This window comes from Mobula birostris, chromosome 3 (assembly GCF_030028105.1).
Source record: "Mobula birostris isolate sMobBir1 chromosome 3, sMobBir1.hap1, whole genome shotgun sequence".
NCBI classification, from domain to species: Eukaryota; Metazoa; Chordata; class Chondrichthyes; order Myliobatiformes; family Myliobatidae; genus Mobula; species Mobula birostris.
In genome coordinates, this window is record NC_092372.1 from 117,518,394 (window position 1) to 117,534,742 (window position 16,349).

The 16,349-nt window shown below is 42.1% G+C and overlaps 1 protein-coding gene across 4 annotated transcripts in view; it reads left to right on the top strand.

The window, feature by feature from the left end:
• Nucleotides 1-16,349, top strand: part of klhl12 (kelch-like family member 12) — a 128,030-nt gene that overhangs the window by 54,230 nt on the left and 57,451 nt on the right. For all 4 annotated transcript variants that reach the window (XM_072253237.1, XM_072253240.1, XM_072253238.1 and 1 more), the window contains exon 7: nucleotides 6,140-6,254. In XM_072253237.1, the coding sequence (XP_072109338.1) occupies nucleotides 6,140-6,254 (115 nt within the window). The remainder of the gene's footprint in view (nucleotides 1-6,139; nucleotides 6,255-16,349) is intronic.

Below are 16,349 nucleotides of genomic sequence, written 5' to 3' on the forward strand. Positions count from 1 at the left end.
CAATCATAGTAATTTATAATAACTTATAATAAATAAAACCGTCAATGTAATATAGAGTACACTAAACTCAGCGTGAGTTCATCAGTCTGATGGCCTAGTGGAAGAAGCTGTCTTGGAGCCTGTTGGTCCTGGCTTTTATGCTGCGATACTGCTTCCCCGATGGTAGCAGCTGAAATAGGTTGTGGTTGGGATGACTTGGGTCTCCAGTGATCCTACGGGCTCTTTTTGCAAGTCCAGTTTATTAGCGAAACTGAATGCGGGGGCACTGTGTGGCATCACCTGTTGCAGCCACCCAGGGGAGTTTGCACTGGAGGCACGGTAGAAGAGAGCTGAGGTGTGGCAGGCATGCTGGAGTCCCCAGTAGGCCAGAACATGTCGATGTTAAGAAAGAGGATGTCCTAGGACTTTTGAAAAATATGAGGATAGATTAGTCCCCGGAGCCATATGGGATATATCCCGGTTTACTACGGGAAGCAAGGGAAGAGATGGCTGTGGTGATGATCTTTGCATCCTCACTGGCCATAGGAGTAGTAACAGAGAATTGGAGGGTGACAAACGAAATCCTTTCTTCAAGAAAAGTAATAGGGATAATCCTGCAAATTATAGACCAGTGAGCCTTACATCAGTGATAAGTAAACTGTTGGAGATTATTCTTAGACACAGGGTTTACAAGCATCTAGAGAAGCATGGACTGGAGAAGCACGAACTGATTAGGGATAGTCAGCATGGCTTTGTGAGGGGCAGGTCATGCCTCATGATCCTGATTGAATTCTTTGAGGATATGACAAAGCACATTGATGAAGGTAGAGCAGTACATCTGGTGTATAAAGATTTTAGTAAGGCATTTGACAAGGTCCCATATGGTAGGTCCATACAGAAAGTTGGGAGGTATGGGATCCAGGGAAACTTGGCTATGTAGATTTGGAATTGGCATGCCCACAGAATGCAGTGGGTAGTTGTAGATGGAGCATACGCTACCTGGAAATTGGTGACCAGTGGTGTTCCACAGGGATCTGTTTTGGGACCCCTGCTCTTTGATAGTTTTACAGATGACTTGGACGAGGAAGTGGACGGTTGGATTAGTAAGTTTGCAGATGACACGAAGGTTGATAGAGTTGTGAATAGTGTAGAAGGTTGTCTACAATACAGGATATTGACAGAGCTGGGTTGAGAAGTGGCAGATGGAGTCCAACCCAGAAAAGCGTGAAGTTATTCACTTTGGAAGGTCAAATTTGATGACAGAATACAGCATTAATGACAGGATTTTTAGCACTGTGGTGAAACAGAGGGATCTTCAGAATCACGTCCATAGGTCCCTCAAAGTTGTAGTGCAAGTTAATAGGGTGGTTAAGAAGGCATTTGGTATGATCGTTAGTTGGGGCATTGATTTCCAGAGGCACAAGTTAGTTTTGCAGCTCTATAAAACTATGGATAGACCACACTTAGAGTATTGTGTTCATTTCCAGTCATCTCATTATAGGAAAGGTGTGGAAGATTTATAGACTGTGCAGAGGAGATTTACTAGACTGTTGCCTAGATTATAGAGTATGTATATCAGGAAAGATTGAGAAAGCTAGGGCTTTTCTCTTTGGAGTGAAGGAGGATGAGAGGTGACTTGATAGAGATGTACAAGATGGTAAGTGGCATAGATAGAGTGGACACCCAGCGCATTTTTCCCAAGGTGGAATGGCACCAAGTAGGAGAGGGCATAATTTTGAGGTGACTGGAGGAAAGTAGAGGAGTGATGTCAGAGGTAAGTTTTTTGACCCAGAGATGTGGATGCTTGGAACACGCTGCCAGGGGTGGTGGTAGAGGCAGATACATTAGGGACATTTAAGATACTCTTAGATAGGCACGTGGATGAAACAATATTGGACGGTTATGTGGGAAGGATGTGTTAGAGATTAATCTTAGAGTATGTTAAAAGCTTTGTGCAAAATTATGGCTTGAATGGCCTGTACAATGCTGTACTGTTCTATTTTCTATGTTCAATACTGAGTGAGATAAGTTAAAAGAAGTACACAGAAGATCACTTAAACATAGAGTGTAATGTATTTATTTTCAGCATTACCAACTTTAACAAGCCCTATTTATATTAAATTATCTGTTGAATCTGTTAGTGCTTTTCAAAAAAAATTCTCCTCTTACTAGGATATTTGCTTTTTCATTCCTTGTTCCTTAACGCCTCAAATTTTTATTGCTCCTCTTTTATTTCATTATTTCAGTGAGAGTTGTTAACACAATTTGTTAAGTATCTTTTCAAAGGTTTGTGGGCTCTTGTGATTTACATCTGTGTATTTCAGTGGCCTTTGAAGTGCTGAGAATTGCTCTGTAATCTTTTAAGGATCTAAATGCTCTTTTTTAAAAACAAAAAAAGAGGCAGAGGAGCATTTACGAGACTGCTATGAATCAGAAGACTGGACCAGTACAACCTATGGAAGGACAACATGAGAGTAAAAGGCAATTTCATGTGAAATTAAAGAGGGAAATGGATGCATAGCAGCTGGGGTGGGGATTTCATGCCATTACTTCCTATAAAGCAAAAGCTAATGGTATAAATGACAGCGATGTTTCACACCTTGCTGGGTTTAATTACTTTAAAAGAGAGAAAGACACTAGATCTATGCATCTCCTGACAGCATCCGGTGACCCTGTGATCTCTGTCTGGGAAGCTGATATCAGAACATCCTTCAAGAGGGAGATCCTTTGCAAGACTGGATTTTACTTGGATTTCAGAAGGCCTTTGACAAGGTGCTGCACACAAGGCTTCTAAGGAGAGGTCTTGACATTGACAGAAGACTGGATGACTGGCAGAAGGCAAAGAGTAGGATAAGAGGACTTTTCTGATTGGCTGCCATTGATTACGGGTGCTCTGCAGAGGTCAGTAGAGGGTCCGTTATATATCACTTCACGTTATATATCAATGGTCTGGGTGACAGAATTGATGGCTCTGTGGCCACGTTTGTGGATGATACACAGATAGACGTGTTGAGAAAACATGGAGTCTACGGAAGGACTTAGACAGATTAGGAGTCTGGGCAAAAATGTGACAGGGAATACAGTGTAGGGAAGTGTGTTGTCATGCACTTTTAGAATAAAGGCATAGACTAATTTCTAAACAGGGAGCAATTTCAAAAATCAGAGGTGCAAACAAACTCAATTCCTTGTTGAGTCAGTAGTAAGGAAGGCAAATGCAATGTTTGTATTCATTTTGAGAGGACCAAATTATAAAAGCAAGGATGCAATGATGAGATTTTATAAGGCATTGGTCAGACCATGTTTGGAGTATTGTGACCATTGTAACCCCCTCCTGTTAGACTGTTTGAGGTAACTTTTTTTTTAATTCTTTCTTACTTTTCTAATATTTGTATATCTGTGCACTTGTCATGCTACTGTGACACTGTACTATCCTTTAGGTTCAATAAAGCATCTGTCTGTCCATCTACCTGGCCAGGTATTGAAAGCCTGTGCTGGCGAACTGGCTGACGTATTCATGGACGTCTTCAACCTCTCATCACTAACCTCCATGACCCGAGCCTCAGTACCTCCCCGTACAACTGGGTCCTTGATTTCCTCACTGGAAATCCCAATTAGTATGGATTTGCAACAACATCTCCTCTACACTCAACATTGGCACAGGTGCAGCACAGTACTGTGTGCTTAACCTTCTTACAGCTAAGTACAGCTCCAATGCCATATTTAAGTTTGCTGATGATGCCACTTTTGTTGGCTGAGTCAAAGGTGATGATGAATCAGCATTTAGGAGGGAGATTGCAATTTTGATTGAGCAGCACCCAAACACTTAACGTCAGCAAAATCAACAAGGTCCATGTGCCGGTCATTACTAGGGGAACAGAGTTGGAGAGGCTCAATAGCTCTAAATTTGTTGGTGTTAACATATCAGACGATCTGTCCTGGGACCAGAACGCAAATGTCATCACAAAAAAGTCTTAGAAGTTTGTGTAGCTTTGGCAAGTCACCAAAATCTCTAATATAATATTTAATATATTAATAATAATAGAATATATAATATATTATTATATAGATGTATAATAATAGCTGGTTGCACCACAGCCTGGTATGGAAGCACCAATGCCCAGGAATGGTAAAGGTTACAGAAAGTGGCAGATGCAGCCCAGTCCACCACAGGCAAAGCCCCCACCCCCACCATTGGGTACATTTACATGGAGCGCTGTCTCAAGAAAAGTGGTATCCATCATCAAACCGCCCCCCCCCCCCCCCCATCCAGGCAATGCCACTTCCTACATTACCATCGACATGGGGGTACAGATGCCTTAGATTCCATTCTGCTTTGGAGATAACAGCAGAACATAGGATACAGCTCAACATTCAATACCGTTACCCCCTCAGTATTAATCACAAAGCTTCTAAAGTTGAACCTCTGCCACGTCCTCTGTAACTGGATCCTAGACTATTGGGAGATCCCAGTCAGCACAGACCAATGGTAACATCTCCTCCTTACTGACAACCTACACAGGTACACCTCGAGGTTGGATGTTTGGGCCACTGCTTCTCTTCTGTCAAGCCAGCTCAAATGCCTTTTATATACTTGCAGATGGCATGTGGGTAAAACACCTCAGGAGTGAGATAGATTGAGTGTTGTTACATTCTGTGTTCGCAAGACCAGGAATTGATTGTGTTCTTCAGGAAAGGGAGGTCAGGGGAGCATGCTCCAGTCCTGATTGACATGGATAAGATGAACAGCTTTAAGTTTCTGGGTGTCAACCTCTATTTGGATCTATACTGTGCTCAACATAATATTGAGATGATGAAGAATGCATGCCAGTGACTCTACTTCATTTGGAATTTCAAATCATTAGATATGTTGGATTTTCATGTCATCTAACTATCTAATAAGATAATCAGCAGTTTCAGTGGTTACATTTGTACATTGTGCTGAAATGTTTTGGATGTAAACAAGTGGTTCTATGAAACTATGTAGTATATTTTTCATGGGAGCACATGTCAATTGACAAGACCAACTTTGAATTCTCAATCACAAACAAGAGAAAACCTGCAGATGCTGGAAATCTGAGCAACACACACAAAATGCTGGAGGAACTCATTTTGTGTGTGTTGAATTCTCAATCTCTGACCAACAGAGGGCTATGGAGGACAAGTCATTGAGTGTTTTAAGGCAGAGATTGTTAGGTTCTTGATTGTTAAGGTGTGGCAGATGATTTAAGGGTTACGGACAGAAGGAGAGAGAATGGGGTTTTAAAAAAAAATCAGCCATGATTGAATGGTAAAGCAGACTTGATGGGCTGCTTACCAACCCTTCTTGCAGTGCAACAAGTTTCTTTTCTGTTTCTGTTTTAGATTTCTGGCATCTGCATTTTTTTAGGTGTTCAATAGTCATTTATCTGTGGTGTATACCTATGTATGTTACAGTGTACAAAGCTCAGGGTATTCCTTGTCTGGTCTCAGTGCCCTCATGGTATTGATGGAGATCATATTATTTAACAACATACCTTTATGACAACTATCTGTTCTTCCTTTGGCCCACTCTCCTCTCCAGCCCTTTACCTTTCTCACCCACCTATCTTCACCTAGTTCCTTCTGGCTATCCTCCTTTCCCTCCCCCCACCTTTTTATTCTGGCGTCTTCTCCCTTCCTTTCCAGTCCTGAAGAGGGTGTTGGAATGTCGACTGTTTATTCCTCTCCATAGATGCTGACTGACCTGCTGAGTTTTTCCAGCATTTTGTGTGTGTTGGTTTGGATTTCCAGCATTTACAGAATTTCTCGTGTTCTGTTAAGAGATTGTTTGTCAATGAATGTGCACTTTCAAGCTGTGATACCAGATTTTTGTTGTTGATTGAATTATGTAATTCTCTCCCTCAAATGAATGAGTTGTTTTCCCTGCCACATAGAATGACCTACATTTAGTGATTTTTCTGTTCTCTAGTTGGAGAATCAATGCTGCACTTAGAAATTATTGATCACCCTGTTTTTTCAAAAGTTATCTCAGGATTTGGAATTATGATATTAATTTGCTTCTTTCTTATCTCCTATTTGTGTTGCAGTATGACTAAATGGAAGCATGTCAGTGACATGGAAATGGACATCTTACTATTAAACGGTGAACTGTTCAGAATAATTATTTTCTCTCTTTCCACAGCCTCTGATTCGATGCAGCCTTCAGTGTCGAGATCTAGTGGATGAAGCCAAGAAGTTTCACTTGAGGCCGGAAATTCGTACACAGATGCAAAGTCCCCGAACCAGGCCAAGGCTAGGTGAGTGTCATAAAAGGATGGACGCTTATTGTATTTGGCTTCAATGTAGATGCCACTTAGAAGTGAGGAACATTTAACATTTATCTTGGACTCCATTAACAGATTGCTTTGTTTGCAGTGTCCAACAATTTTACAGTCACCCTTATCTGATCTTAGACAGTCCCTCAGGTTGTGGATGATTTGCAACCATTTCACTTCTGTAGGCACTGTGGTGGATGAAGATAGCAAGGCCCACCAACCCAGAGCTGATTAAGTGATCAGAGCCTCTGTATTGAGGTTTTGGCCTGTGAGAAGACACTGACATTGATTCCCCTTACTTTCCAAAGTATTTTACGGTTTTGTGGTCACAGCATTGATGATATTTTGCCACTGCTGTGAACTGCCTACTGGAGGCTATGAAGAGTGCAGGAGAGCAAGGATCACTGCCTGGTAGTAAACCAAGCTCAATATTTTTCACTGCAGTACTGCACTGTCTCCAACAAGCTTTGTCTGGAGTGGAGTCAGTCTACAGGATGAGCTGGAAACTGTTAACCTGTATACTCTGTAGGGTGATGGAAACTTTGGAATTCTCTACCACAGAAGGCAATGGAGGCTAAGGAGGTGGATAGATATCTGGATGTGAAAGGTATCCAGTGGCATAGAGAGAGCAGGAACATGGTATTAAAATAGAAGATCTGTGATGAATGATGAGGCTGAATGGCCTACTCCTCCTCCTATCTTTCAGTGTTTCATTATCTTCACTCTAGAAATATCGCTGAAACATCAATCATTGCATTGTAATACCTAGATAATACTTGCGTATATGTATACTTCTAATCACATCTCCACGCCACTGTTAAATCCTTCACTGAAAATTATGAAAGAATGGATCTCATACTAAGCATTTGAAAGACAGGGGTCCTCTACCAATGTGACACCATCACAGAACTACCACATCTCCTGGAAATCAAGAACTTGGAAAACATTTATCACATTAGCATTATGAGTGTCAGCTCTCAGCAAAAGTCAATATTGAAGATGAAACTTACCACTGCCTCTGCATGGCCTTTAGTAGAAGAAAAAGGTTTCTGAAAACAGATACCAGTCTGATAAGATCTTCGGTTCAGATTGCCTTTTGAGTGCAAAATCTTGCTTCCGGATCTGTTCAATAGATGAGATGACAGTCTCCACTTTCTTGGTTGTTGATACAAGTTCCTAATGGGTACACAACTGAGGCTCTCAAAACTACTGAACGTACGGATTGTTCCTAAACTGAGAAGGTAAAGTGAATTGTGGAAAATTGAACTATCCCACCACTAAGCACATCTTTCCCTCCCCCCCCACCGCTTTCCGCAGGGATCGCTCCCTACGTGACTCCCTTGTCCATTCGTCCCCCCCATCCCTCCCCACTGATCTCCCTCCTGGCACTTATCCTTGTAAGCAGAACAAGTGCTACACATGCCCTTACACTTCCTCCCTTACCACCATTCAGGGCCCCAAACAGTCCTTCCAGGTGAGGCGACACTTCACCTGTGAGTCAGCTGGGGTGATATACTGCGTCCGGTGCTCCCGATGTGGCCTTCTAAATATTGGCGGGACCCAACGCAGACTGGGAGACCGCTTTGCTGAACATCTACGCTCTGTCTGCCAGAGAAAGCAGGATCTCCCAGTGGCCACACATTTTAATTCCACATCCTATTCCCATTCTGACATGTCTATCCACGCCTCCTCTACTGTAAAGATGAAGCCACACTCAGGTTGGAGGAACAACACCTTATATTCCATCTGGGTAGCCTCCAACCTGATGGCATGAACATCGACTCCTCTAACTTCCGCTAATGCCCCACCTCCCCCTCGTACCCCATCTGTTACTTATTTTTATGCACACATTCTTTCTCTCACTCTCCTTTTTCTCCCTCTGTCCCTCTGACTATACCCCTTGCCCATCCTCTGGGTCTCCCCCCCCCCTGTCTTTCTCCCCGGACCTCCTGTCCCATGATCCTCTCGTATCCCTTTTGCCAATCACCTGTCCAGCTCTTGGCTCCATCCCTCCCCCTCCTGTCTTCTCCTATCATTTTGGATCTCCCCCTCCTCCTCCCACTTTCAAATCCCTTACTCACTCTTCCTTCAGTTAGTCCTGACGAAGGGTCTCGGCCCGAAACGTCGACTGCACCTCTTCCTAGAGATGCTGCCTGGCCTGCTGCGTTCGCCAGCAACTTTGATGTGTGTTGTTAGGTGAAAGATTTAGAGTCTTTTCTAGTTATCGTTGAGTGCAGTACAAGGATATGAAAAGCTGTTCAACAAAAGCACTTTGGTTGCATGGTCAACTTTTCCATCCGTTTATCTTTTTTATCTTTTACTTGGAATGATAAAAGACCAAGAATTAGTAAATGTCATTTACAAAAATTGAAGAAGGATGGAGGTCTTGCTTTGCCTAATTTTAGAATGTATTATTAGACTGTTAATCTGCGATATATGTCTTTATGGTTATACTGGGTTGGTAAGACTGATTGGCCAATTTGGGTAGATTTGGAACTAACAGTTGTAAAACAATTTTATTTAACTTTGTAAATTGGGGGCTCCTTTACCTATGCAATTAGATAAAGTTGTTAATTTAAATTTATACTCTGTGATTTAGTATTCTTTACAAATTTGGCTCCAGTTCCGCAATTCTTTTAATCTTACAAAATTTAAACTTTGTAGTTTAATTTACCGAAATTACTTTTTTAAGCCTTCTTTCAGTGATCCAATTTTTCTACTTTGGAAAAATAAAGGTATTAATTCTTTTTTGGATTTATTTAAAGAAGATAGATTGATGTCCCTTGAAAAATTAACTGATAAATATTCTCTTTCATAATCACACTTTTTGCAATACCTTCAAATTAGACATTTTTTACAAAAATTTAAGTAATTTCCCTTACATATTGGAGGCTGACCTGTTAGATACTATTATGAGTATGAATCCTTTGATTAAGGGTTCTATTGGAAGAATTTATAATTTATTATTACAATGGGATAAGCGTCCTTTGTCTAAGATTAAACAAGATTGGGAAAAGGAACTTAATTTGACTTTTATGACGGAGGATTGGATGCGGATATTGAAGTTGGTTAACTTTTCTTCAATTTGTGCTAGCCATTCATTGATTCAATTTAAAATTGTACATCGTTATCATTTGATGAAGGAGAGACTTTCTAAAATCTTTCCTAATGTTGATAGTCATTGTGATAGATGTAAAACTAAGACAGCTACACTGACACATATGTTTTGGTCTTGTTCTATATTGGAACAGTTCTGGAAGTTGGTTTTCTCAACAATTTCTAAAGCACTTAAAATTAATTTACAACCGAATAAATTAACTGTGCTTTTTGGAATAGTTCCCAAAATATTCATGGTATTTCTGTGTCTGACCAACATGTTATTGCATTTGTTACATTGATAGCTAGGAGGGCCATTTTGTTGAAGTGGAAGGATACATCAGCTCCCACTTTGTCACAATGGCTCTCTCAAATGACGCTGTGTCTTAGTTTGGAGAAAATTAGAAGTCGAACCTTTGAACCTTTATTTGATTTTGAGAAAAGATGGGGCTCATTTGCTGGTTATTATCATTTGAGTTAATTGATATAATTTTTCCACGATCTAATTGTAAATTCTTTTAGTATATTTTCTTTTCTTGCTGGTGGTTTGATGTTTATTTTTAGAAGCTTTGTGTATGACGCATGGCTCCGGGGTTGTACACCTAATGGGTTCTCTTTTTTTTTCCCTCATTTTCCTGCTTAGTAGTTTTTTTTGTTATCACAAAATTTTGTTTTCAATCTTTAAGATGATGGGGTTTTTTTGAGGCATTGTAAGTGTTGTTACTTCGATGTACTCATGTTATTTTTCCTATATATATATAAAATAAAAAGATTTGAAAAGAAAGAAAGAACTTTTCCATCTGTGGAAGTGAAGATCTACCTCTTGCTCTTCTCACTTTGCCTATCGCTTCCCCTTGGGTTCCCTCCTCCTTCCCTTTCTCCTATGGCCCACTCTCCTCTCCTATCAAATTCCTTCCTCTCCAGCTCTTTCCCTCTCCCCTCCTTTTTATTCTGGCATCTTCCCCCTTTCCAGTCCTGAAGAAGGGTCGTAGCCTGAAACATTGACTGTTTATTCATTTCCATAGATGCTGCCTGACTGCTGAGTTCCTCCAGCATTTTGTCTGTGTTGATTTAGTGCACTACCCTATGTTTCTCAGTGACATTTTTTATTAAAGGTGACCACTATTTATTTAGTATGATGAGTTGCTCACATTTGGGATATTTGAGGTAATCAAAAGCATTTTGTATCTTAAATGCCATCCAACAATGAGGTAAACCATGTGCAGTTAAAACACTGAGTTTTAATCAGGCTGCTTTAATTACATGTGCTCCTCTTTTCAACACATCGCTTAAAAACACATGCAAGCATCAAATACACATAGAACTACATAAATCAAGAATAATTGAAATGTATTTATTTAATGAGTGGAAAAATTGTGTAAGAGAAGCTTCTTATGCCAGTTTTTTTTTACAAAGTTTGTAAATTTCAAGCTGTAGTTAGAAGGCTATGTTTTAAGTTTGGGTTACTACTGGTGTGAGATCAGTCAGTTTGGTCCAGGTTGACTGCATTCAGCTAATAACAATGTCCGTAGCCATTGCTGGAAATGCTTGCTGAACTACCAGGGAGGGTCATTTGGAGTTTATATTCCATTTCTATACCTCAGTTGGGAATTAGGAATTATTATCAAGGGGAATCCCAGATTTGTATGTGAGAAATGCATTGGGAAAAAGTAAACAACAGAACTAGAACACATTTGTTCAAATATTGGTTGTAAACCATTCAGGTGGAAAACAGGATGAAGTCATTGAAGATGTACAATGGGTCCAAACCTTGGTGCCAAAAAACAACGACAGCCAGAGAAAGGACTAAAGTAAAAAGGAAACCATTTTTATGGTTATGAGGGACATTGAAATAAAAGATATATGTTAAAACAGAAAAATACACGGAGGAACATCTGGAGAAACTTCTGAAATGCCTGCTTCGCTGCTGTTGCTACTGTGCATTCGAGAATCTCTGGAGGAGAAGGCCCCAAATCCTTGGCTTTACCTATTGCCTGTTGCCAGGGCTGGGGTCGAAGTGCTCGGCAGAGATGGTGCTCGGTGCTCGGTGTCGGAGGGCTGTTCGGAGGCTCGAAGTTTTCGGACAGGCTCAAGAGTCGGCTGTGGTTGGGTGCTTCCAGGGTGCTGCATCGGCAGGTTTGCGGCGCTGGAGGTTCATGGCAGGAAAAGAGTTTCTCTTCCTTCTACCATCTGCGTGAGATGATGGGACTTTCGAGAGACTCAGAGACTTTTTTTTACCGTGCCCATGGTCTGTTCTTTATCAAATTACGGTATTGCTTTGCACTGTTGTAACTATATGTTATAGTTATATGGTTTTTGTCAATTTTTTTAGTCTTGGTTTGTCTTGTGTTTCTGTGATATCATTCTGGAGGAACATAGTATCATTTCTTAATGCATGCATTACTAAATGACCATAAAGGAGGACTGTGTGTCCTCATAATCTAATCTAATCTAAAAAAAAGCAGAGGAGTGCAAAACATTGATTTTGCAATTGCAAAAAGGCTTTGAGAAAGAAAGAACAGTATGACTAATATTAGTTTTTGTGTGAGTAAGGAGTGATGTTTTGCCTCATTGATGTAATAATGTGATTTGATTGCTTAATGAAATTATGTGATCTCCACTGACTTTGACACTGCAAATATGAAGATAAAAAACTACAGCTGAGAGCTGTTGTGATTTGCAAATATTTGATGAGATTGTGTTGACAATTTAAGGAGAAACATTGAAACAGATGTCTGGTAAGGTCTACGGTGTTGTGAGAAAAATGAGCCTGGCAGTGTCATTGTTTTGAGTTCATGGCAGAACTGAAAGAACGAGGAGCTGTCTGCGTCCTTGGTGTTGAACGCCAGCGAAGAGGAGATGTTATTTCCAATCGACACTGATTGTGATCTCCTGATGAGGAGGTCAATGATTCAGTTGCAGAGGAAGGTACAGAGATCCGGGTTTGAATCTTATTGATTAGTACTGAGGGGATGATGCTGTTGAATGCTGAGCTGTGATCAATAAGCAGCACACCGCCTTACGTATTGCTGGTTTCCAGGTGGTCTAAGGCTGAGTAGAGAGACAATGAGATTGCATCCGCTGTAGACCTATTGTGGTGGTAGGCAAGTTGCAGCCAGCTGAGGTCCTTGCTTCGGTAAGAAGAAGAAGAATATCTTTATTGTCATTGTTGTGGAGCAATGAAACACAGTCTAGCAGCTCAAGGTTTTGCAGCATGACAAAGAATATATACATAAAACAAACTCTAAAACCTCAGGAGTGCAGTCCAAAATTAATAATATATGGGTGGGGGGGGGGTAGGACTATTGCACACCTGCCATTCCTGGAAGTGTGATGCATTTAGCTGCCGCCGTCTTAGGACGGGGGCAGGAGAAGGAAAGGGGGTGTTATTCATTTCACTGCTTGTGGATAGAAGCTGTTAAGGAGTCTCTTTGTTTTCGTCCTTAATGCTCTGTATCTCTTCCCAGAAGGTAGAGGGGAAAACAGGTGATGTCCAGGATGAGTGGGATCCTTTGAAATACAAGTAGCCTTCTTTTAAGTAGTCTTCTTTTGAAGTCTGCCAGTATAAATGTCTCTGAGGGAGGGTAATGTACCAGTAACCCGCTCTGCTACCCTCACCACCCACTGCAAGTCCTTCCTGTTCTGTTCTGTGCAGCTGGCAAACCACACTGCACAGCAATACGTCAGGAGGCTCTCTATAGTTGTCCGATACAAGTTGATCAGCAGGTGATGAGGGAGGAGAGCGTGCTTTAGCTTCCTTAGGAAGTAGAGCCTCTGTTGGACCTTCCCCACCTGATAAGAGATATGGGCAGTCCAGGTGAGGTCAGCGGAGATGTGGACGCTGAGGAACTTGAAACTTTCTACTCTTTCCACCTCTTTCCCGTATATGTGCAGAGCAGAATGCTCGACGCGCTTTGATTTCCTGAAGTCTACTATCAGCTCCTTGGTTTTTGTGATGTTCAAGTCCAGGTTATTATGACAACACCATTCTGTCAAATGCTGTACCTCCTCCCTATAGGCTGTCTCATCACAGTCTGATATGATACCTATTAGGGTGGTATCGTCAGCAAATTTGACAATGGTGTTGGTGGAGTGAATGGTAGAGCAGTCATGGGTAAAAAGAGAATAGAGGAGGGGCTGAGAACACACCCTTGTGGTGTACCGGTGTTCAAGATGAGAGTAGATGATGTGTGTTCTCCCATCCTGACACTTTGGGGTCTGTTACTCAGAAAATCCAGTATCCATGAGCACAGTGAACTGCCAAGGCCCGGGTTGCTTAATTTCTGCTCCAGTTTGTAGGGGATGACTGTATTAAAAGCTGAGCTGTAGTCCACAAGCAGCATTCTTACAAAGGTGTTATCCTGATCCAGGTTTGTAAGGGCCGTGTGGAGCGATGTGATGACTGCATCCTCTGTCGATCTGTTTGCACGATACGCAAACTGGTATTTATCAAGGTCAGCAGGTATGGCAGACTTAATATAAGACAGTATGAATCTCTCAAAACATTTCATGATGATAGGAGTTAGAGCAACTGGGCGATAGTCATTAAGGCAGTTCACTGTACTTTTCTTTGGTATGGGTATTATTGTGGCTGACTTAAGGCAGGTGGGGACTACAGAATGTAGTAGCGAGAGGTTGAAGATGGTAGTAAATACTCCCGCTAGTTGATCTGCGCAGTCCTTAAGAATCCTTCCGGTGACTCCATTTGGGCCAGCTGCTTTCCTCGCATTGACTCCGGGCAGGGCGGATCTGACCTGGTGTTGGTGTAATTGTATAGGGTCATCCTCCTCTGCTAGTGCTGACTGGATGCCGACTTCTCCATTCTGACTGTCAAAGCGAGAAAAGAACTGGTTCAGAGTGTCTGGCAGTGTCCTATCTGAGGAGTTTGTGACTGTATAGCTGTCCTTGTAGCCAGTAAGAGTCTTTATCCCCTGCCACATACATCTGGAGTTGTTATTGGTAAAGTGCTCCTCTATACGCTGTTTATATCTGCGCTTGGCCTATCTGATGCCGCTTTTCAGGGCTCTTCTTGCCTGCCCATAGGCCTGTAGATCCCCAGATTTAAAAGCAGCATCCCGTGTTCTTAGCAAGATCCTCACCATGCTATTGAACCAAGGTTTTTGGCTGGGGAACACCTTAACAGACTTTGTGTCCATGACATTCTCAGCACAAAAGTTTATATAGGAAAGAACAGCTGATGTGTGCCCTTCCAGATCTTCCCCTTCATCAAAAACTTCCCAATCTGTGTTATCGAAGCAGTCTTGTAGAGCAGAGGTAGCCTCCTTAGTCCATACTTTGACTGTCTTCATATATGGTCTTTGTCTACAGCTGAGTGGTTTATATGCCGGGGTCAGGGACAGAGACAGATGGTCTGAGAGTCCCAAATGTGGCAGACGGCTGGCTTTATATGCATGAGGAAGATTGCAGTAGACTTTATCCAAGGTGTTCTTTTCCCTTGTCGGGAAGTTCACATACTGATGGAATTTAGGTAAAACAGACTTCAAGTTGGTATGATTGAAGTCCCCAGCTGCTATAACAATGCTGTCTGGTTGTGCTGATAGGCACTGGCTAATGGAGTGATGTAACTTCTCCATAGCTAGCTTAGCGTTAGCCTGCGGTGGTATGTAAACAGCTGCTATAACAACCGATGTAAGCTCTCTCGGCAAGTAAAAAGGTCTGCACTGCAACATCAGGTATTAAGTGTCCGGGGAACAGTGAGTATCTATAACCGTAACTTCTGTACACCAACTGTTATGTATATAAATGCAAAGTCCCCCTCCTCGGATCTTGCCGGAGTGACTAGTCCTGTCCGCCCTGAAAACGGCGCGGCCCGCCAACTCGATAGCTGCATCCGGAATATACTGGTCGAGCCATGTCTCCGTTATTATCATCACACAATGATTCAAACTGTGCAAAGTAATCCGCAGTCGCAGCTCGTCCATCTTATTATTTAGTGACCGGGTGTTGGCGAGAAAAAGGCTTGGGATGGCCGGTTTGTAGGGGTCAGCTTTTAGCCTAGCCTGTAGGCCTCCTCTCTTACCCCTTTTCTGCTTCCTGTGTCGCCACCGTCTGCGCCATCTCAGCGTGGGGACATTGATTCCTTCGCTCGCAGGGTAGCGCCGGATCTCCGGAGGAGTAAAGCTCCAGCTGTTAAAGTCTGGAGTGCAGTAGTCCGCCATCGCTAGAATCTCGGCCCTACTGCAATGTACACATGCTATTACACAAATAAAAACACATAGAAACACTATGAAAATAAAATAGCTGCCAAAACTCAAAGAGCGCTAGGCCGCTGCATCTAGTCGTGCCGCCATCGGACAAAGTCAGCATGGATTTGTGAAAGGAAAATCATGTCTGACAAATCTCATAGAATTTTTTGAGGATGTAACTAGTAGAGTGGATAAGGGAGAACCAGTGGATGTGGTATATTTGGATTTTCAAAAGGCTTTTGACAAGGTCCCACACAGGAGATTAGTGTGCAAACTTAAAGCACACGGTATTGGGGGTAAGGTATTGATGTGGATGGAGAATTGGTTAGCAGACAGGAAGCAAAGAGTGGGAATAAACGGGACCTTTTCAGAATGGCAGGCAGTGACTAGTGGGGTACCGCAAGACTCAGTGCTGGGACCCCAGTTGTTTACAATATATATTAATGACTTGGATGAGAGAATTAAATGCAGCATCTCCAAGTTTGCGGATGACACGAAGCTGGGCGGCAGTGTTAGCTGTGAGGAGGATGCTAAGAGGATGCAGGGTGACTTGGATAGGTTGGGTGAGTGGGCAAATTCATGGCAGATGCAATTTAATGTGGATAACTGTGAAGTTATCCACTTTGGTGGCAAAAATAGGAAAACAGATTATTATCTGAATGGTGGCCGATTAGGAAAAGGGGAGGTGCAACGAGACCTGGGTGCCATTATACACCAGTCATTGAAAGTGGGCATGCAGGTACAGCAGGCGGTGAAAAAGGCGAATGGTATGCTG